The sequence below is a fragment of the Lissotriton vulgaris genome, chromosome 4_1 (genome assembly GCF_964263255.1).
Source record: "Lissotriton vulgaris chromosome 4_1, aLisVul1.2, whole genome shotgun sequence".
In the NCBI taxonomy this organism is placed as follows: Eukaryota; Metazoa; Chordata; class Amphibia; order Caudata; family Salamandridae; genus Lissotriton; species Lissotriton vulgaris.
In genome coordinates, this window is record NC_141691.1 from 1249242611 (window position 1) to 1249266482 (window position 23872).

The 23872-nt window shown below is 48.6% G+C and overlaps 1 protein-coding gene across 1 annotated transcript in view; it reads left to right on the forward strand.

The window, feature by feature from the left end:
• Positions 1 to 23872, forward strand: part of RTTN (rotatin) — a 1129552-nt gene that overhangs the window by 813524 nt on the left and 292156 nt on the right. The window contains exons 39-40 of the mRNA XM_086965450.1: positions 22143 to 22296; positions 22762 to 22893. Coding sequence (XP_086821576.1) covers positions 22143 to 22296; positions 22762 to 22893 — 286 coding nt within the window. The remainder of the gene's footprint in view (positions 1 to 22142; positions 22297 to 22761; positions 22894 to 23872) is intronic.

Here is a 23872-nt window from a genome sequence, read left to right on the forward strand (position 1 = left end):
TCAGGCTGAGGCCTTGGGGTTTATCGCTCGACAGTCGACGCAGGCCCTGGAGTCGTGGGTCAACTCCAGGCAAACCAGGTGGGGCCTGTCACAGAAATCTGCCTGTGAGAGGATCCGCAAGGTCTATACTCCACAGGTTTTTTAGGGGACATCCCTTCAGCACAATAGGAGCTAAACTCCAAAGAATTTTGACAAAAGGTCGAAAAAATCATCCAAAAAATAAACTGAGGTAGCTCTCTCCAGATCTGCTCTGATGATGCTAAAAGACAAGAACTTATGTCAGCGCGTTGGGGTGGTGCCTATATAGGCACCATACTTGTCATCTCGAGCGTGGACGAAGCTGCAGTGGAGCCGATTGACACCACCTGCCGGCGTGCAGAAATACTGCTCAAGATTTTCCACATCTAGTCTGATGTCTGGGGAATATTCTAAGGTGAGGAATCGAAATTTGCCTAGCTTAGTAACGGTAAGTTTCAATTCTATTAAGGACACGGAGGCGAGGATTATGCTTTTCCTTCTTCGCTGTTTAATATATACCAAAAACACAGCAGCCCAGAAAAGCTCCACAGAAATGCTTATATATCCAAAACACAGGAAAAAGCATTACGAGGCATTACGTCGGAGCCGCGTTGAGGGGAAGGCAGCCTACCGGGTCTTGCTGAAACCGTTGCCGCATTGAGCCGGAAGACAACCCCCAATATCACGCAAAGGCTCATGAGGCCATCCAGCCTTAGTATATAAGTCTTGTTCTATGAACGCCAATTGGGCGCAACAGACTAATATATTGAAACACTATTAGGAACATTACACCTAATGCTTATTTTAAGTTTTGTAGAATTCACTTTTACATCTACACCACATGTGAGTAAGGTGAGGAGAGTTGTGCATATCCTCGTCCTGAAGAAAGAGTTTTTACACTCCGAAACATGTCGACGCACTTTCTGAGGTTGATGTACCTTAATACACAGTAACAACCTCACTCTGCACCCCTTTTAACTATACTAGCCGAGGGCTTAATACATTTTATTTTTCATCCTACGAGCCAGGTATCTTTTAACCATCACATTTCACCACCTCACCATTCACACTTATTTCCCTCACACACACCAACACATAGTACACTTCAAGTGCTCCTACGTAGTCGTGAGTCGTAGCACGCCGCATCCCATAGAGGGGTGTGAAGACCCCAATGATGAATCATGACACCAAGGGGCCTGTTGGTGTGTGAGGGGTATTCTAAACAACACTGTGTGCTCCCCACCATTGTAGGGATCACTACCACTACCTGAGTGGATTCCATTCTGTTTATGTAAATCATTAGATAGGGTGTCCATCTTGTGTCTTCTCTCCCTCTTTCTTCGCGCGAGTCATGCCGACTTCACATCAGTCTTGCTTGGAACCTTCATTCCCTAGCGGAAGAGACACAATAGCGTAAGCGTTGTAAACAAAAACGTCCCGCTGAACAACAAGAATCAGTTCAGTCGAGCAGTTCAAAACAAACTGCAAACAATGATTACCGTAACAATGTAAACATAATAGAAACCAAAAACTGGTTACTTACTGAAGTACGGGTGGGAATCTTACCCCAGGAAGTCCTGGGAGGGATAATCCTCGCCTCCGTGTCCTTAATAGAATTGAAACTTACCGTTACTAAGCTAGGAAAATTTCGATTCTATGTCAGGACCGGAGGCTTCAGATTATACTAGTTCAAAGCTTACTTATGACCAAATGCGCAATGTCCATCACCGGCTTGAAATAAAACCTTTTAAATGTGGAATCCGAGGATCAATCCGCCGCACGCATAAGGTCCTCCAGGCGAGCACCCAAAGAAAAAGCCTTGGAAGCCAACGCTCCTCTAGCTGAGTGAGCTCCAAAATGCTTCACGTCAATTCCTGCTTCTTGTAAGACCCAACGCACCCATCTAGCAATAGTGGGGGAGGAGACTGCCTTGTGGGGTTTTCGCAAAGCGATGAGCAATTGTCCTTCGCCCAGAGGGCGGAGTTCTGTTGTAATCTCCTCATACGCCTTGAGGCAGTGCACTACGCACAATTTGGGTGAATCTACAAAGGCAGGATAAGAAATTGTCCGAGAAGCGGACTTAGTACGACGGCCCACCGTAAAGGTCACACCGTCCGGAGAAAAAACTCTTGCTGAAATGTCGAGGGCCCGCACATCCGAAACCCTCCGACAAGACACCAAACACAAAAACATGGCCAGTTTCGCCGACAATTCTTTCAAAGGAAGAGATTTAGAACGACATTGACGTCCCAAAGAACGGAATACCGCGGCTCCGGGGGTAATTAAAGCCGAACCCCGCGCAAGAGCCTACATAAGAAAGGGTGTTCCCCAACCGGGGCCCCTTCCACCGGCTCATGAGCCGCTGAGATCGCAGAATGCATTGCGTTGATGGTGCGATACGCCAGGCCATCGGAGGCCAGTTCTGCCCAAAAATTCAGAATTGGCACGACGCCTGCGACCAAGGGATCCAAATCCCGTCGAAAACACCAACGACCCACTTGGTCCAAGGGGATCGATAACTCTTTGCGGTGCTGGGTGCCCATGCCTTTGATAAGAGATCCTCAGCCGATCTCGAAAGGCCTGGGAGTGACCAACGTCGCCTGAAAGCCGCCACACCATGAGGCGGAGAGCACCCTGCGTTAGAAGATGGTGCGGTTCCCCCTCCGGATTGAGGAGAAGATGAGGAACTTGGGGGAGTAGGACTGGAGAATCCCAAGAAAGTTCCAGAAGAATTGGAAACCAAACTTGATATCTTCAAACGGGCGTCACTGCCACCACCTCCGCTCCCTGACCGCGAAGCTGGGCCGCCATGCGGACTATCATTGCAAAGAGTGGAAACGCATAAGCCCTCTCCTGACTCCAATCTTGGAGAAAAGGGTCTGTGGCTTCCGCCAGAGGGTCCGGCCTCCAACTGAAGAACCGCGGGAGCTGATAATCCAAACAGGACGCAAAAAGTTCCACCGAGAACGGCCCCCAAAGATCGTTTAGTCGCTGGAACAACGGAACATCTCGCTTACAGGCACTAGAGTCCCGAAGATGCCTGGAGTGCCAATCGGCCACCTGGTTGGCCCGACCGGTAAGTATTCCGCCGTCACGGATACATGGTGGGCTAGACAATAGTCCCAAAAATCTTTTGCTAGATTCGCCAATGCTCGCGACCGCGGACCGCCCAAGTGATTGACATATCGGACGGCTGAGACGTTGTCCATCCGCAGGAGAACACATGAGCTCGCCGAGTCCCTGGTCCAGCAACGAATCGCAAAGGACCCCGCCAGGAGCTCCAAGCAATTTATGTGCAACTCCTGCTCTTCGGACGACCAGGCGCCTTCTGTGGAGAATTCTCCGCAGCAGGCGCCCCGGCCCAACCTGCTGGTGTCGGACTCTATCACCAGATCCGGTGCCGCACCGAAGATCGCCCGGCCGTTCCAGGCCTCCATATGAGCGAGCCACCAGGCCATTTCCCCTCTCACATCCTCTGTAAGGGGAACCAACTGATCGTACGATACGCCGCGCCTGAGATGGTGCGCCTTGAGGCGTTGAAGGGCCCGGTAATCAAGGGGTCCCGGGAAGATCGCCTGAATGGAAGACGACATGAGTCCCACAACTCTGGCGATCTGCCGCAGGGAAGAGTGTGATTTCGCCATCGTTTGCCGCAACACATGCCGGATCTTGGCCACCTTCCTGGACGGAAAACTCAAAGAGGCTTTGAGTGAGTCCACGACGAAGCCGAGAAAAACCACACTCTGGGACGGGGAAAGCATCGATTTGTCTTTGTTGATGATGAAAACCAGCCCCTGTAACAAAGATACCGTCTTTTGAAGCTGAATGTTGAGCTTCTCGGGGCACTGAGCCATCAAGAGGATGTCGTCCAAATAAACAATCATCCTGATACCTTGGCATCGCAGAACCTCCACTACCGGGTGCAGGAGGTTGGTGAAGCACCACGGGGTGGAGGAAAGTCCGAACGGAAGGGCGGTGAACTCGAACACCTGACGGTCCCAGACAAACTGGAGAAACCGACGATGCGGTGGATGGATAGGGACCACTAGGCAAGCGTCCTTCAGGTCCAACCGAACCATGAAGGAGCACATCCAGAAGAAGATGGATCCCCTCCATCTTGAAATGACGATCAGTCAACCAGCCGTTGAATTCCCGAATGTTGATGACCGGCCGTTTGCCCCCATCCGTTTTCTCCACAAGGAAGATATTGCTGAGGAAACCCGAGGGATGACGAGTTGATCGACACACGGCCCCTTTGCGGAGTAGCTCTGAGACCTCCTCGTCGATCAACTGCGCATCGGTCAGTGAAAAAACAATAGGACGAGGGGGCTTCCTCTGGTGGGGTTGATCGCAAAACTCTATATGAAAACCGCGCACGGTCTGAAGGACCCATGCGTCTGCAGTAATTACCGCCCCGGTCTCTGGGAAAGCCACTAGTCGGCCGCCAATTTGAACCTGGTCCGGCGATATTAGACTTACCGTTGGAGTTATTGCCTGCGTTGTTCTTGTAGCCGCCTCGCTCCCTGAAGCGTTGGCCTCTCGTAGAGTAGTAGTTTGTGTAGCTGGCTGAGGTATTATATTGACCTCTTCCGGAGACTTGCCCCTTGTTGGCAGAATTTTGACCGCCACGGCCGGTCGCGTGGCCCCTACCGCGACCGCCCCCCCGGGAAAAACGCTGCTGAAACACCCGCTTGATGCTGGATTGGGCCTTATCAAGAGATGTAAAAGTTGAAACAAACTTGCCCAATTCTTTTATGAATTGGTCCCCGAACAGGCCCCCTTTGGCTACAGCCCCTGCCTCCGAGGAGGCCAAATCATCTAACTTCGGGTCCAATTTGATCAAGAGGGAACGCCTACGTTCCGTCGAGAGTGCGCAATTGGCATTTCCCCAAAATATGACCACTCTTTGCGCCCAATTTGACAAAACCCCGGGAGATATGGCCGCCCCTAAGACCTTTGCCTCCTCTGCCATGTCCAGAATCTTAGTAATAGGACCTTTGGCATCCAGGAACTTGTCCTGGCAGCTACGCCAGGACCTGTCTATGCCCTTGCGCGGATCCTTAACAAACTTAGCCTAAAGGAGCCATCTTGGCATCCAGTTCTGGTGTCAGAGCGACTTTCCCCTCTAACGTTGGGCGCGGGCACTCCCCCCGCAGATAGCTCCTCGCTTCATTCCCCAGTGGTTTCCGGAGGCGCCCCGCCACAAACTTCGCCACCTTGTCCCCAGGCAGCAGACCGGGGATGAATAATATCATCCGGGTGCAGCATGCCTGAGCTGTCCTGGGGCACCTCGGCGGCGGAGCCAGACGGGCGCCAAGACCGCACAGAACCCTCATCGTGGTCGGAATCAACCGGAGACAGTCCCCCCGAGGAAGAAGGAGCCGTGCCCAAAGACCCTGACGGGGCTGTTGCCGGTGGTGGCGCAGGGGTGGGGTTGGGTGCCTTCACCAGAAAAGCGTCACGCAGACGCTCAAAGGCATCCCTATCCACACCCTGCGCACCCCCGGAAACTCCCCTCCTTGCAAGGTCACTTAGGAGCAGGTGGGTCTCCCTCAGAAGGGCCCGGGTCCGAACCAGGGGCCCCTAAATGCGCCTGCGCTAACTTGGCGCACTCCTCCACTATCCGAGTGGAGAGGCGCTCCTCCATGGGGCCTACAATTTCTGTAACGCAGCGGTAGATAGAACTATCCACTGCGTTATAGAATTCCTCATCATTAAGATAGTGATGGGATTCTTCCTCCTCTTCATAGTACTCCCCTTCCATGTCAATAGGGAACCCTAAGACCCCGGGGGAGATGAGGGGAAAAAACAGTGCCAAAGTCTAAGCACCAGCTTGTGGGCAGGCCGGAGGCCCGCAGATCTCTATGTCTGGCTGGAAACCAGAATTAGGGCAGCACCAACCCCTGAGCGCACAGACTCTCAACAAGGACTGGGTCACGACCGCCCCCCTACGTGCGCTTTTGCAGGGACCCTTCAAGGCCTTCTAAAACCAACACTGGCCCACACGATGTAAAAACCGCAATCGAGTGCTCCAAAAGCCCGCAGGCGGCAGCGCGGTAATTCCACTTCACAGACCCTTCCGGGTGTACAAACAGGGCAAATACAGACCCCCACTGCGAGGGCGTACAGGTGAGGCGGTGGGCAAGGCACCGAAGCGTCTCCTTCCTCAGCGCGGCTTCCGAACTGTGAGAAAAGCTGCGTTGAGATCAGAGAGACGGACGGGCTCCCCCTAGCTGCCAAAAGTAAAGCCGCGGCTGTCACTGGGAGATCGCGAAAGGGACGGAGAACATCCCCGCGATCATGAAAGGGCTCTGAAAGGGAAAAAAGCACAGAAATGGCAAGAAACATCAGAGCCCCCCCCCCCAGAAAGCACAAACAGATGCACAGTCATGCATAAACACCAGATAGATCTTAAAGGCACAATGTCATGCAGAGCAAGGAAGAAAGGACTTAACTGGCTGCGAAGCAGCGAAGAAAGAGGGAGAAGACACAAGATGGACACCCTATCTAATGGTCATGGACACTATGGAAGGACTGTTATTGCTCGGACTGTGATGGAATGATGGGATTTGTTGTTGATTTATGTGGAAATCGTTTTTGTTCCTTGTTTTAAATGCTTTTTCCTGTGTTTTGGATATACAAGCATTTCTGTGGAGCTTTTCTGGGCTGCTGTGTTTTTGGTATATATTTAACAGCGAAGAAGGAAAAGCATAATCTGAAGCCTCCGGTCCTGACATAGAATTTGTGGCTAAAACGAGTCTCTACCAGAAAAGGCGTTGCCCAAGGTAAGTAACTTTTTCTTCTATTGCATTGCTGAAATGTATATCTACTTTTTAATTGAACACACTTACTGGGAATATGTAATTGGCAATTAAAAAAATCTAAAAGTGGTCTGAGCACTCCTAAATAATTATTGTTTGCAAGTTTTTCTTACAGCTATTTTGATCTGTGTGCTGCACCTAACTGAGTGTACCTAACCACTCAAAATTAAAGCACGGAAGAGGCTAGCTAGCTGGGATTGCTTACTAGACTTAGGTGCGCACTACCATGAAACATTAACAATTCCTCACAATTTTAAACCAAATTTCAAGCACTTTTAGCCGTGCAATTTATTAACAATCTTTTGTGAGCAGTTAAAATATAATCACAATAGATTTACATTGACTCAACTTTGTGATTCATAATATAACATAAACAAAACTTTTTTGATTTCAGGGCGGTGAACGTTTGTCAAAAACCCAGCAGGGTGTTCTATTCCTTTATTGGAGTGGGTGTTTAAACTACATTTTAGCAAACACATTCTTAGAAGAGCCACACGTCCAACAGTTAGAGTTAATAGTGGAAGAGAAACGAGCAATAGAGGCAGGTATAAGATAGAGTCTATGATAAAGGAAAAACATAGATTGGGTGAGAGAAGCAGAGCAGGAGATTTTTAAAGATCTAGACCAAAGTTTGTCCCAAAAACTTGATAGACCATTGCGAACCCAAATCCGATTCCCAGGAAGTTTCCAGTTTGGATTTAGCGCGATCTGGATTGGGGACTGAAAAGAATTTATAGATAAGGGAACATTTGGGAAGAGTAAAAAGTATTTTGAGAAGAGGATTCTGTACAACATTTGAAGAAAAGGAAGGAAGGGAATAGTAAACATCAAGAATAAGCGTCATAAGAATTGTAAATTTGTGTAAATAGGAACAAGGACAATGAAATAAGGATTGAAAGTGGGGAAAGGAGCAAGGTGATGATCCATCAAAAAGGTGCTTGACCCATAAAATACCTTTTAACCTCCAAGCTTTCCAAAATATAGGTCTATTATTAAGGAGGATCAGTGAAGTATGCCAAATAGGGGAGTCCAGATAAGATTCCCGGGAAATGATAGTGGGATGCATCAATGGTTTCAAAAGCGAGCAGGTATGTTTAAAGATAGGTAAGGAAGTGTAAGAAGATTTAGCAGAAAAACATATAACCTCTTTTAAGGAGAAAGGAAGTAAGAAGGATCGTTCAATATCAAGCTAAAGAGGAGTAAATGGGGAGATGTCTGAAGTAAGCCATCTAGAAGCATAACGTAAAGAGAAAGACTTGTGATAAAGGTGAAAATCCGGGAAGTTTACACCACCATTAAGTCTTGACTTTTGAAGAAAAGATAAGGCAATTCTGGATTTTTTATTCTGCCAGAGGAATTTTGAGAGGCATGAGTCAAAACGTGTAAAATAGAGAGAAGGAATGTGAACGGGAAGCATAGAAAGGATATAAATTAAAATAGGAGAAATCATCATCCGAATCGAATCTAGCCGACCCCACCAGGAGAGAAAAAGAGGATTCCAAGATGAGTGATTTCTCAATGCAGCAGACATATTACTTTTAATGGAAGAGGCAATGGAGTTGGAGAACCATATACCTAAATATTTAATTTTGGACTTATTCCAAGCAAATCCAGTGGAAGAGAAGGAATGTGGCACACAAATTTTCGTGAGAGGGAGAATCTCAGTCTTATCCGAGTTAATCTTGTATCCATAAACCTGTGAAAAGGAATCAAATTCAAGAAGTAGGGGGGAATGGATGTCTCCAGATCAGAAATGAATAAGAGGATATAATCAGCATACGCAGATAGTTTCAATTGATGATCATCATAAGGGAAACCGGAAATGAGATTGTTAGAACGGATACAAGTCAGAAAAGGTTCAAGGGCTAGAACAAAGAGAAGGGGATATAAAGGGCAACCTTGACGAACACCACATTGAAGAGGAAAAGAAGATGAGACTTGACAGTTCACCAAGACCGAAGCTTTAGGGGAACAACAGGGAAATAAATGAAATGAATTTAGTACCAAAACCATGACAGCGTAACCACAGAAACAAAAAGGACCAATCTACTCTATCAAGTGCCTTCTCCGCGTCAACAGAGATAGCAGCCAAAGGAATAGAAAGAGAAGGGAGTTTGTTTAAGACATTGAGAAAGAGACGAGAATTATCAGAAATGAGTCTACCCTGTTCTTTCCCGACAAGATGGGGCATGATGGGATCTAGACGCAGAGCAAGTAGCTTCGCAAATAACTTATAATCAACATTGACTAAAGAAATCGGATAATAATTTTTACAAAATTGAGGGTCACGACCCTCTTTAGGAATGAGGCAGATAGTAGCCTCTTGAAAAGTGCCATCTGCCTTACCAGCTGAGTAAAATGAATTAAAAAGAATTACAAGATCTGAAAGAAACACGTTAGTATTAGATTCCTTACCTTAGAATATCCCCAGGCGTCAGTCTGGATCCGGAAACCTTTGTGTAGCAGTACCCCTGCGCGTCGGTAGGCGTCGTCTGCAGGCGTCCCCTGTGGCTCCGCGTCCGTCGTCGGCGTCGTGCGCCGTGATGGCGTCGCTGGAGTATATAGACGCCGCCTCCGCGCGCTGACGTCAGTTCTTCTTTTTTCCGCGCCAGTAAGCGCAGATCCGAAGAGCAGTACTCCGGTCTTTTGACCAAGTTTTGTTAACTTTCTATATCTCTTTTGGTGCCTGGTAGTATGCCCGGTTTCAAGAATTGTGACGGTTGTGACCGCACGATGTCGGTCACGGACCATCACCGACTCTGCCTCCGGTGCCTGGGCCCCGACCACGACGTGGACGCCTGCGTCGATTGCCGGGCTCTGACTAATAAGGCTAGACTGGAGCGGTCCCGCAAGCTACTCGAGCTCCGGATGTCGGCCCCCCAGGGAGCGTTCGAGGGAGCGGTCGCGGAGCCGCGCCGGGCGCTCCGGAAGTCGTCACCATTCGTCGGGCTCTTCAGGAAAGAAACACAAGAAGTCGGGGCGTCGTCATCGTACCCCCGACTCCCCCCGACGCTCGCGCGACGCGGCCGGGGGTTCGGGTGACCCCCAACCCCGCGGCTCCGCGAGAGTCGCCGGCGCGGCCTGCTCCATACCCTCCGGTCCCTGGGCAAGGTGCGACGCCTGAGGAGATTGAGGCGTTCCTCATGGCCATGAGGGCGCTCACTTCTCCGACGGGGCCTACGGCGCCTTCGGGCCCAGTGCTACCGTCTGGGGGCCCTAGCGGTTCGGGTGTCCCTGACTCGACGCCATCGGGTGCTCCGGCCGATGGCGCCTGTGAACCCCGAGGAGCCGGTCTACATTGTTGACTCCGAATATGGAGATGATGTAGAGTACGGAGAGGGTTGGGAGGGGTCTGAGGACCCTCTGTCATGTGAGTGTCAGTACGACGTGGACTGGACAGGTGATTTGGGTGATGCCAGTGGTCTGGACGACTCTCCTAACCCTGGCTTTGTCTCTCCTCCTTCCGTGGCATCGGAGGAGGGAGCTGCTTATTCAGTGGTGTTGATGAGGGCTGCCAAGGCCTTACACCTTGAGCTCCCCATCGCGGCCGTGAGGCCTAACATCCTCACTGAGGTCTTCAAACCGCAGTCATGCCCACAGGAGCCACTGCTGCCGTTTAACGAAGCCTTGTCAGACGTTCTGTTGGGCACGTGGTCCAGGCCCTCTTCAGGTTCGCCTGTTGATCGGAACGTGGCCAGACGCCAGACGCCACCGTCCTTGTCCGGACGACCCCAAGTTCCTGTCCACCCATCCCACCCCTGAGAGTCTGGTGATCCAGGCCTCGACTTCCCAGACCGCATTCCCGTCGGCCCCGCCCGACCGGGAATCTAAGAGGTATGACCAGTATGGCAAGAAGGTCTTCTCGTCCCTGAGTTTGGGACTGCGGTCTTGCAACACCGCTTGTCTCTTGGGCCGCTACACCCACTCTGTGTGGGATACGGTCGCGGAACTGCTGCCAGAATGCCCCATGGAGGTGCGGGCGAAGCTCGGCAAGGCTGTGGCTGAGGGCCGAGATGCAGCAAAATATTCCATACGGTGTGGTCTTGATACGACCGACTCGCTGGGCAGAGCGATGTCCACGACGGTGGCGATTCGTCGCCACGCCTGGCTGAGATCCGCCAACTTTTCGGCAGATGTCCAGAATGCCTTGATGGACATGCCGTTTGATGGCTGTCGCCTGTTTGGTGACAAGGCGGACCACGCGCTGGAACGCTTCAAGGACTCCAGGGTCACGGCCAAGTCCTTGGGTCTCTCGACCCAGCGCCAGCAAACGGGTACGTTTCGCTCCTTTCGTGGCCAAGGAAGGGGCGTCCCCACACGTGCTGCCAGCCACGCGCCGCAAAAATCATTTCAATGCGGTGGCGGCCGTGGAAACCGCCGTGGAGGCGGTCGGGGTCAACGGCGGGGTCAGGCCACACCTCCCCCCGCAGCATCTGCCTCCAAATCCTCCTAGTCCGTGCTTTCAGGCCCATGTGACGCCAGTGGGTGGCAGGGTTCGCCATCACCACGCCCGCTGGCGCACAATCACATCGGACAGGTGGGTGCTGCAACTCGTCCGAAGGGGCTACTCCCTCCCCTTCGAGACCACTCCTCCAGCCATGCCACCGCAGAACCACCGTGTGTCGGGGGACCACTTGACACTTCTGCAGGAGGAAGTTATGGCCATCGAGCGCGTTCCTGGGCCAGAAGTAGGGCGTGGTTGCTATTCCCACTACTTTCTGGTGCCCAAGAAGGACAAAGGGGGCCTACGTCCTATCTTGGATCTACGGAACGTCAACGGCTTCCTCCGGAAGGAGAAGTTCAAGATGTTGACATTAGCTCAGGTCTTGGCTGCTCTAGACCCGCAAGACTGGATGGTAGCGTTGGACTTGCAGGATGCGTATTTTCACATCCCCGTCCTGCCGGCCCACCGGCGTTACCTGCGGTTCACGGTAGGCCAGGATCACTTTCAGTTTATCGTGCTCCCCTTCGGCCTTACCAGCGCCCCACGGGTGTTCACAAAGGTGTTGGCGGTGGTCGCAGCCCATCTGCGCAGGTTAGGGGTTTCAGTCTTCCCCTACCTAGACGACTGGTTGTTGAAGGCGGGCTCGCCCCAGACAGTCGTCCACCACCTTCAGATGACGGCAGACCTCTTGCACGACCTGGGGTTCTCCATCAATGTGCCGAAATCACACCTGTGTCCCTCTCAAAAGCTCCTTTTCATCGGAGCGGTTCTGGACTCGGCGCAGTTTCGGGTTTATCCTCCAGAACGGCGGGTCCGGGATATACAGGCTTTGATTCCCATCTTTCAGCCGCTATCCCGGGTTTCGGTCAGGTTGACGCTGCGGCTGCTGGGGCTGATGGCTTCCTGCATCCTTCTGGTGCATCACGCCCGGTGGCGGATGCGGGCTCTGCAGTGGGACCTGAAGTTTAAGTGGGCCCAGCATCAGGGCAACTTGTCCGACCACGTCTTGATCTCGGAGGGCACTGCGAGACAACTGCATTGGTGGCTTACGGACCGCGATTGGGTCAGAGGCAGATCCCTCTCCCTTCCCCAACCGGAGCACGTTGTCGTGACGGACGCTTCCCTCCAGGGCTGGGGAGGCCACTTGGGAGAGGCGGAGATCAGAGGCATCTGGTCTCCGGCGGAGTCCCGGCTCCATATCAACCTGTTGGAGCTACGGGCGATTCGTCTAGCACTGAAGGCATTCCTCCCCTTTGTCAACGGGAGTGTAGTGCAGGTGTTCACAGACAACACCACCGCCATGTGGTACTGCAACAAACAGGGCGGGGTGGGGTCATGGACCCTTTGCCAGGAGGCTCTGCGCCTCTGGCAGTGGGTGGAACGTCAGGGCGTGACTTTGACGGTTCAACACCTGGCAGGTTCTCTGAACGCCAGGGCGGACGAACTCAGCCGTCGGTGCTCGATGGATCACGAATGGCGTCTGAACTCGGACGTGGCGCAAGGCCTCTTTCTGCAATGGGGAGAGCCTTGGTTAGATCTATTCGCCACAGAAGAGAACGCGCAATGTCATCAGTTCTGCGCGTTGGATTTTCCAAGACTATTTACAACAAGGGGTGGTGAGGGACAGAGTCTCTGAATTAAGCAGAAAGCTCTCACCCAGTCAAGAGATCAGGGCTAGATCAAACACCGTTTTTTAGCTCACTGCACCATCCCAGTTTCAGAACCTGGCTGTATGCAAATTAGTCTGTTCCTGTCCCAGTGCATGATGGGAACAGGGCAAACCAAACTACAAAAGCCAATTCTTACACTGGGAAGGAAACAAGCTCCCGGGGACCGGTTTCTGGCATTACAGCCGTCTTCGGCCCGGTTTGCTTGAATCCTGATGGTGCAATGAGCAAGGGTCTCACATCTGAGAATACCCTTCCACGCTTAGGGTGGACAAAAATATTTACAACAAGGGGTGGTGAGGGACAGAGTCTCTGAATTAAGCAGAAAGCTCTCACCCAGTCAAGAGATCAGGGCTAGATCAAACACCGTTTTTTAGCTCACTGCACCATCCCAGTTTCAGAACCTGGCTGTATGCAAATTAGTCTGTTCCTGTCCCAGTGCATGATGGGAACAGGGCAAACCAAACTACAAAAGCCAATTCTTACACTGGGAAGGAAACAAGCTCCCGGGGACCGGTTTCTGGCATTACAGCCGTCTTCGGCCCGGTTTGCTTGAATCCTGATGATGCAATGAGCAAGGGTCTCACATCTGAGAATACCCTTCCACGCTTAGGGTGGACAAAAATATTTACAACAAGGGGTGGTGAGGGACAGAGTCTCTGAATTAAGCAGAAAGCTCTCACCCAGTCAAGAGATCAGGGCTGGATCAAACACCGTTTTTTAGCTCACTGCACCATCCCAGTTTCAGAACCTGGCTGTATGCAAATTGGTCTGTTCCTGTCCCAGTGCATGATGGGAACAGGGCAAACCAAACTACAAAAGCCAATTCTTACACTGGGAAGGAAAAAAGCTCCCGGGGACCGGTTTCTGGCATTACAGCCGTCTTCGGCCCGGTTTGCTTGAATCCTGATGGTGCAATGAGCAAGGGTCTCACATCTGAGAATACCCTTCCACGCTTAGGGTGGACAAAAATATTTACAACAAGGGGTGGTGAGGGACAGAGTCTCTGAATTAAGCAGAAAGCTCTCACCCAGTCAAGAGATCAGGGCTGGATCAAACACCGTTTTTTAGCTCACTGCACCATCCCAGTTTCAGAACCTGGCTGTATGCAAATTAGTCTGTTCCTGTCCCAGTGCATGATGGGAACAGGGCAAACCAAACTACAAAAGCCAATTCTTACACTGGGAAGGAAGCAAGCTCCCGGGGACCGGTTTCTGGCATTACAGCCGTCTTCGGCCCGGTTTGCTTGAATCCTGATGGTGCAATGAGCAAGGGTCTCACATCTGAGAATACCCTTCCACGCTTAGGGTGGACAAAAATATTTACAACAAGGGGTGGTGAGGGACAGAGTCTCTGAATTAAGCAGAAAGCTCTCACCCAGTCAAGAGATCAGGGCTAGATCAAACACCGTTTTTTAGCTCACTGCACCATCCCAGTTTCAGAACCTGGCTGTATGCAAATTAGTCTGTTCCTGTCCCAGTGCATGATGGGAACAGGGCAAACCAAACTACAAAAGCCAATTCTTACACTGGGAAGGAAACAAGCTCCCGGGGACCGGTTTCTGGCACTACAGCCGTCTTCGGCCCGGTTTGCTTGAATCCTGATGGTGCAATGAGCAAGGGTCTCACATCTGAGAATACCCTTCCACGCTTAGGGTGGACAAAAATATTTACAACAAGGGGTGGTGAGGGACAGAGTCTCTGAATTAAGCAGAAAGCTCTCACCCAGTCAAGAGATCAGGGCTAGATCAAACACCGTTTTTTAGCTCACTGCACCATCCCAGTTTCAGAACCTGGCTGTATGCAAATTAGTCTGTTCCTGTCCCAGTGCATGATGGGAACAGGGCAAACCAAACTACAAAAGCCAATTCTTACACTGGGAAGGAAACAAGCTCCCGGGGACCGGTTTCTGGCATTACAGCCGTCTTCGGCCCGGTTTGCTTGAATCCTGATGGTGCAATGAGCAAGGGTCTCACATCTGAGAATACCCTTCCACGCTTAGGGTGGACAAAAATATTTACAACAAGGGGTGGTGAGGGACAGAGTCTCTGAATTAAGCAGAAAGCTCTCACCCAGTCAAGAGATCAGGGCTAGATCAAACACCGTTTTTTAGCTCACTGCACCATCCCAGTTTCAGAACCTGGCTGTATGCAAATTAGTCTGTTCCTGTCCCAGTGCATGATGGCAAGCCGGGCCGAAGAAGGCTGAAATGCCAGAAACCGGTCCCCGGTAGCTTGTCTCCTTTCTGGTGAAGAATTGGCTTGGTAGTTTAGTCTGCCCCGTTCCCATGATGCACTGGGCCAGGGACAGACTGATTTGCATATAGCCAGGTTCTGAGCTGGGATGGGGCAGTGAGATAAATAACGGTGATGGATGAAGCCCTGATCTTTGGACTGGGTAAGAGTGGTCTGTTTAACTCAGACACTCTGTTCATCACCACACCCCCTTTTCTAAATCGTTTTTGGCCACTATAGGTGTGGCAGGGTATACTCAGACATGAGTCCCTTTCTCACTGCTCCATCAGGATTCAAGCAAGCCGGGCCGAAGAAGGCTGAAATGCCAGAAACCGGTCCCCGGTAGCTTGTCTCCTTTCTGGTGAAGAATTGGCTTGGTAGTTTAGTCTGCCCTGTTCCCATGATGCACTGGGCCAGGGACAGACTGATTTGCATATAGCCAGGTTCTGAGCTGGGATGGGGCAGTGAGATAAATAACGGTGATGGATGAAGCCCTGATCTTTGGACTGGGTAAGAGTGGTCTGTTTAACTCAGACACTCTGTTCATCACCACCCCCTTTTCTAAATCGTTTTTGGCCACTATAGGTGTGGCAGGGTATACTCAGACATGAGTCCCTTTCTCACTGCTCCATCAGGATTCAAGCAAGCCGGGCCGAAGAAGGCTGAAATGCCAGAAACCGGTCCCCGGTAGCTTGTCTCCTTTCTGGTGAAGAATTGGCTTGGTAGTTTAGTCTGCCCTGTTCCCATGATGCACTGGGCCAGGGACAGACTGATTTGCATATAGCCAGGTTCTGAGCTGGGATGGGGCAGTGAGATAAATAACGGTGATGGATGAAGCCCTGATCTTTGGACTGGGTAAGAGTGGTCTGTTTAACTCAGACACTCTGTTCATCACCACCCCCTTTTCTAAATCGAGTTTCCAAGACGGCACTCGCACGGCGACGCCTTTCGGCGCGAGTGGAGTTGCGGTCTGTTATACGCCTTTCCGCCTATACCACTTCTGCCCAGAGTGCTGAAGAAGATCAGGCGCGACCGGGCCCAAGTTATCCTTGTGGCTCCGGACTGGGCTCGAAGGTACTGGTATCCCGAGCTACTCAGCATGTCAGTCGGTCCCCCGATCCGCCTGCCCCTTCAGGAGGACCTTCTGTCGCAGCAGCAGGGGACGGTCCTCCACCCGAACTTGTCCAGTCTCCACCTCCATGCTTGGAGATTGAGCGGTGGCAGTTGAGGCCATTTGACTTGCCTCCTGAAGTCTGTGATGTAATTCTGGCAGCCAGGCGTCCCTCCACGAAGTTGGTATACGCCTGTCGGTGGAACAGATTTGTGGCATGGTGCACAGCAAAGGCTGTGGATCCTCTTTCTGCCCCTCTTTCCGAGGTTCTTCTGTTTCTTCTTTCTCTTGCCCAGCAGGGCTCTGCTCTGGGCACTATCAAGGGCTACCTTTCGACCCTTTCAGCCTTTCTAAGGCTTCCTGATCAGCCTTCTTTGTTCAAGTCCCCAATTGTAACAAGATTCTTGAAGGGCATCACACACATGTATCCTCCTGTTCCGTTTGTGATGCCTCAGTGGGACTTGAACCTGGTTCTAACCTTTTTGATGTGTGCTCCCTTTGAGCCCCTTCATTCTTGTCCTCTCCGTCTCCTGACTTTAAAGACGGCTTTCCTGGTTGCCATCACCTCTGCCAGGAGGGTGAGTGAGCTCCAGGCTCTCTCTGTCCAGCCTCCTTTCCTGTCCATTCATCCTGACAAGGTGGTTCTAAGGACTAGACCTTCTTTCCTGCCCAAAGTAGTTTCTGCTTTTCACATCGGGCAGTCCATCACCCTCCCCTCCTTCTTCCCGCCTCCGCATCCTTCAAAGGATGAAGAGCGGCTCCATCGTCTGGACCCAAAACGTGCGCTTTCATTTTATATGGATCGCACACGCCAGTTCCGGGTGGATGACCAACTGTTTGTTGGCTACGTGGGTGCGAAGAAGGGACGGGCGGTACATAAACGGACCATCTCTCGGTGCATCAAAGCGTGCTACTCTTTGGCTCGGAAGGAGACTCCTGTTGGGCTGAGGGCCCATTCCACTCGGGCCACGGCGGCTACTACTGCCCTGGGCCGGGGAGTCCCCTTGCAGGACATTTGCCAGGCGGCTACGTGGGCCTCGCTGCACACCTTTGCGAGGCACTACTGCCTGGACAGTCAAGTCCGGAGGGATGGCTTCTTTGGCCGTTCTGTCCTCCAGGACTTTCTGGTGTAGGAATGTATTGGTTCGCAGACCCACCACCGGGGTTGGTATTGCTGGGGTATCTATTCTAAGGTAAGGAATCTAATACTAACGTGTTTCTTTCAGATGAACAAGTTACTTACCTTCGGTAACGATATATCTGTAAGAAACATTAGTTAGTATTAGATTCCTTACCGAACCCACCCATCCTCCCCGTTCTGCGAACTGATACCTAGGGTTAAGGACATCCCTTTCAGGGCCCTAGTTTCAAATGGCACCAGTGTTGGTTCTCACATGGCTCTGCGTGTGTTGGCGCGGAACAGCTGTGTACAAAGAACTGACGTCAGCGCGCGGAGGCGGCGTCTATATACTCCAGCGACGTCATCACGGCGCACGACGCCGACGACGGACGCGGAGCCGCAGGGGACGCCTGCAGACGACGCCTACCGACGCGCAGGGGTACTGCTACGCAAAAGTTTCCGGATCCAGACTGACGCCTGGGGATATTCTAAGGTAAGGAATCTAATACTAACTAATGTTTCTTACAGCTATATCGTTACCGAAGGTAAGTAACTTGTTCTTTAGGAAGTAGTAGATCAGAAAAAGGGAGATAGAATTCAACAGAAAAACCATCAGGACCTAGAGTTTTCCCTTTAGTAGGGGTAGATAAGGCTTTGGAAAGTTTGTCAAGAGAAAGATCACTATCAAGATCAGGAAGATTAAGATGAGAAGGGGAAGGAAGTCTGTCGAAATAGGATTGAATAAGAGAAGGAGTAGGAGGAGATTCTGGTGTGTAAAGGGCTTGATAAAAAAGTTTAAATTAATAATTTCCTGATCTTTATATAGAAGAGAATTATCGGAGGAATATATTGAATCAATAAGTGTGCGTTTTTTACGCAATTTAAGATAGTTTGCTAAAAGTTTTCCTACTTTGTTGCGACCTCCATAGTAACGAGCGCTACTAGGGAGGAGTATTGAAGAAGCATTATCAGAAGAGGCTTTGTTAAACTCAAGTTTGGCTCGTATCAAATCTGGGGTAATGGATTTTTGTGAAGATGTATAAAATTCATGTTCCAAAAGCTTAATATGAGCTAATACTGATTTCCGTTCCTGAAGAAACCGTTTTTTCTTCTTAGAAACAAAATCAATAATGAAACCACGGGCAGTAGCTTTAAAAGAGTCCCAAAGAATATGAGGTGAAATGTTAGGATCAGAGTTAAGAAGAAAAAAGTCATTAACAAAGGAGCGAAAAGAGGAGGAAAATAAAGGGTCAGTAAGAAGAGAATTGTTAAAGCGCCAACTGGAAGATTTTGGATGTGAAGGGAGTAAATCAAAATCAGTCAGAATTGGAGCATGGTCAGAGATAACAATAGGCTCAATAGAAGAGGAAAGTAAATTTTGAGATAGAAAAAAATGTAATCAATGCGAGACAGGGAATCATGAGGAGGAGAGAAACAAGAGTAATCAAGAGTATCTGGATGAGAAAGTCTCCAGGAATCAGTGAGATGCGATTGAGAAATAGTGTCAAGGAAGTGTTTGAGTTTTACTGGGATTAAAACAAACAGTATACTTGCAATCCAAAAAAGGATCTACAACTTGGTTGCAATCACCACCTAGAATAAAGAGATCATCACGAAATTGGATACATTTTTGCGTAATCAAAGGCCAAAAAGAACAATCAGGTTGTGTAGGACCATAAACATTAAAAACAATTAACTGAACAGAATTGATTAACAATTTAGCAACTACCTATCTACCATCTGCTTCATTTTCTTGCGATAAGACCTTACATTTCAATTTTTTATGACATAAAATGACAATACCATTTTTTTTATTCATGGAAGGAGAAAATATAACCATACCCACCCAACCTCTCCTTAGTTTAAGTGATTCAGCTTCCGTGAGGTGGGTTTCTTGCAAAAGTACAATATCAGGGTTATAGGAAGCTAGATGAGAGAGGATTCTCGGTCTTTTAATTGGACTGATAAAACCTTTAACATTCCAAGAAATTACTCTGAACGTAAAAAAATTAGAAGAAACTTTTCAATAATAGAAGAGTCAACAATAGTAATGATGAAAAAAGATAAAAGAAGTAGAGATATAAACATGATGAGTAAAGAAGAAGGAAAAAGAGGGAAAAATGGAAAAGGAATAAAAAAGGAAAGTATAAGAAGAAACAGTACATAACCTAAAAGTACGACTGAAAGGAACATACCTGAGGGGAACATAGAAGAAGACAACAACCGGGGGAATGGAGACACTCAACAAGACGAACTAGCTGACAACGGGAGTCCAACCGCATCAGGACAAGGAACTAAGGAAAGGGATTATCTGAGCTGAGAGGAGACACATCAATGCATCTGTAAAGAATAAGGAAAAAGACAAGAAATGTATGACAACAGGGAAATACATTAGGAGACGTACAACCGAACTACAATCTGAATGACAACATGGAGAAAGCAAAAATATAACAATATCAATATTAAATGACGTGAGATCATATAGTCTCTAGGGAAGATTTAACATGACTAATGAAGAATCAACAAGAACCGAAACAGCGTTTAATCAAGTCGATATAGGGCAACAGCACAAATCCTGTAAGAGGTAAGAAGGTTAGATAATCATCCATTAGCAGAAGTAGATATATCCATAGTGTTAGCAGTTTGAATGTGAATAACGTTTTTGAGCTCAGCCAGGTCTTGAAAGGTCCCGGTTTGATTGTGATGGGTGACTTTGAAGATGCAGGGATGAAATAATCCAAATCTAGCACCCAATGATCGTAAAGGGGCACGAAGGTTCAAAAATTCCTTTCGTCTAGTTGCAGTGGCATTGGATACATCCTAAGACAGAAATACTCTTTGACCTAACCAGGAAACTTGAAGTTTAGGTCTGACTGCAGACAAAACTGAGAGAAGATCTGTGAATTTCAAGAAAAGAATGATGACACCTCGTGGTTTCGATGAAGTGGAAGCATATGACGGAGGACCAAGCCTGTGTGCTCTCTGGATGCTAAGAGAGGTCGTTGCCGCCATGTCTAGGAGTTTTGGAAGAAAGGAGGTGAAGAATGCTACAGGATCAGGAGACGGAAGATCATGATTGAAACGCTTGGAAGACGTAGCAGGAGGAGATCATTTATTTGAAGTGGATTGTGTCGTAGAGGAGCGATTGGATGCAACCCTCGTCGTTTGGCCTGTAGGAGACGAAAAGCCTGACGTGGAGGACAAAGAAGATGGTGTTGAAGAAATAAGCTTGGAGGGAACAAAAACAAACTTTGGATTGCGCAGTTTGCCTAGAGACATAAATCTTCAAGGTGTAGAAAGCGCAATAAAATATGACAAGGTTCTGCAGAAGGATTGTTCAAAATGTAGCATCCAGAGGCAAATCAATCTTAAGGCAAAACCAGATAATGCATACATTGAGAAAGAAAAATGCTCCACATGTAGATGGTAGTATTAGAAAGCACAGGAAACAGATGAATGAGCTGTAGAAATCATGGATAAACTCGAAGTTCCAGTCCCATAGGAAGAAGAAATAAAGATGAGCACTCTGTAGAAATTGTATTCAAAACAAGAGCAGTGTGAGTAGAAAACCTGTCCCCTAATGAAAAACATGAGGGAAGTCTGCCTAAAATAGCGGACTACCTAAAGAGATGAGGCTGGTCAGTCAGGCAGATTTACAAATCATGCTATGAGGCAAGAAATCCAATGTCCTGGAGCACTTATTGCAGATATTGTGGCAAACCGGAATCCTGTTCCCATATCCAGAGACAAAAAATTAAAGGAGGTACTTCAGAGGATATTATGCGCAGACGCGAAATCGCGGGTAGAAAATGTGCATTAACAAAATGGTGGCCGCATTGAAGTATGCGAGGCGGCAGCAAAATCGGATTTATATCGTTTAGCGTGACACGCTTAAGTTATGGAAGTGTCTCACCAGGAGCAGCACCGGTTCAGATGCATGGCGCGATGTGTTGTAGGCAAGAAGGTCCTCGAAAAGAAGGCGTCCCGATGCGGCGGAGCTGCCGTACTAGGCGGCCATCTTGCACTGCACCTAAGCCACGCCCCAAGACAATAAGCGTTAATGCAGGTATTGTAGATACTTTTCCAAGCGAAGGGTCTCTGTTTCGAAGAAGGTGAGACTTGGAAGTTTATAAGTGGGATAGCAATAGAATGAGTGTTGATGAGCAGAGATCTCAATTTACCTCAGCTTCTTGTCTATGGGTCAGTCGTTCCCATTGACCTTTATTTCTTTGCATTCTGGAACTTGTAGTTTTATTGTTACATATATACACACAAGACTGCATGTGACTGAACCGAAAGATAGAACGAAGTCCTCGCATCCCCACATGGTACATTCCTGCCAAGATATCCCATGCCCTCTGTGATGACTTCAGCCTGTCCCTGTTATGTAGTCAACACCACACCATAGGTTGAAATTCTAGAGGCAATACTTCCAGTGTGGAAAGAGATTCTGCAGATCCCAGAATTCAGGAACCATGTAGTGGCTAAGGGTGTCGCATGTGACATGAGACTACTTGGGAGTTATGGAAATAGTACAACTTGAGATCTATACATTACACTGAGTAATTGATGGACCTGTTATTGGAAAACTTAAAATAAAGCATTCTCATGCCTAAAATAACTGATGGGCATTCTTTTTTTCGTTGTGGAATAGTTTGTGGTGCCAGGTAGGGACTTATACCTTTAGACATCTGTTAATTCCAATCATCTCTCTTTATTCCTGAACAGCTTTTGTTCCTCCTTGAATATGTGTCCTCGTTCTCGGGGCTCCTGCAGTCATGCCTCATGGTAGATTCCAATCTCATGATTCAGGAGGAGTTGCTGAAGCCTCTTCTGGCAAATACCTTCTTCATTCTCGCCATACGTTTTAATACTCAACCAGGTAATGTATATTTACTTGCACAATTTAGGTAGTCAGATACTTGAACGGGGCATTAATCTAGGACTAAAGGTGCAAATTCCTGTATTGGCTTGTTTGTTAACTTTTTCATAACCAGAAATCAAATATGTTTTAGATAGTTTTCATTAATCAAATTGTTTGTATAACTATTCCAGACTTGTTAACTAAAGAAAGAATCAATTACATAAAAAAGTTCTGAATCCCAGAGAGACATTAATTGCCAAAAATGAAGTGACTGCGGGTACCATCCTAGTTAGAAAGGGTTTGTCATGTTGTCCTGCTGATGAACAGTCATAAGTAAGCATCCAAATGCTGTCTGTTATTGCCCTTTTGAATTTTCACCTGTTTTGTACACTTCTGTTTACTCCAAAAAAGGTAATATTGTCATTCTGCAGAATTGTTTTTCTTCAGTACTTGTAATTTAAATTTTCAATGTTTCATTTTCAGACTCCGAATTAACATCCATAGTGCATCAGACATGGGCAGACTTGTTTGCCTTTGTCGTTACGCTTTTGAGGAAAAGTGGCACATTTCCATCTGTAACAGCTGTGCTTGGAAAGCACTGGACGGCAATATTTGGTAATTCGCCTTTATATAAAAGCTGTGCGGTTGTATGACACTGAAGCCTTCTTATCTATCTATAAGTGAGCTGAAAATTCTACAGGATTACTGTGGGTGTAGCTAATATGAAAGCATCTATATGTAAAATACATTTGTAACTCTGCTTCCTCAGTTTGCAATGTGCCATTCAAGTTATATGATAGCCTATGTAATGTGCACAGATCTTTGTAGAAAGACCTCCCTCCCAAAGAAGGATATGCATGCTAGGTCCCCATTGGGGGCATTATGGATTGGCCCTGTGCCTGGTTTCCTGTTATCGAAAGTCACCCACCCACACTAATTATAAGTGAGCTTGTATTATGCCACATTGCCCATCCTCCCTCAAAACCTTTGTGTGTTGAATGATCAGAGTGATGGCTATAGGCCCGAGTCCCACCTCTTTCCCCTAAGAGGCTAGTCTCAAACATAATAGTCTAGAGAGAGGCTTCCTCTTGCTCCTGGTGTAGTTAATCATTGATCAATTGAGTGACCCATAGGGCCTTTGACCCAGAACCCATTAATTTCTCTGTAAAAAGTATCCTAGGTGGCATGGTTATAACCTTTAGGGCAATTGTGGGCAGGTTCCTAAAGGATACAGAAGGAAGCCCTTCCTTCTCCAGGCATGTTGCTGGTATGCTTTGTCTGACGGAGCCTAAATTGGCATTTGCTGTTTTTGATCTGGACTAACCGATTTCTCCACGTTTGATCCTTCATGATTTATGGGAATTAAGTATTGTTGTAGGCAGTGATATCATATGCTTCCTTGACCACTGTTAACTAACGTTTAGGTTTTTTTTTTGTTGGTTTCTCCATCTGCATCCTTCACTTCTGTGGATGAGGGGGGGGGGGGTAGGTGAGGTGGTGTTGGCTCACTTTAAAAATATTACAGGCATTTTTCTCCATCTCCATTGAGCTAGGGACATTTTTATTGATGCTGGTGACCTGTCTGTTTCTGTAA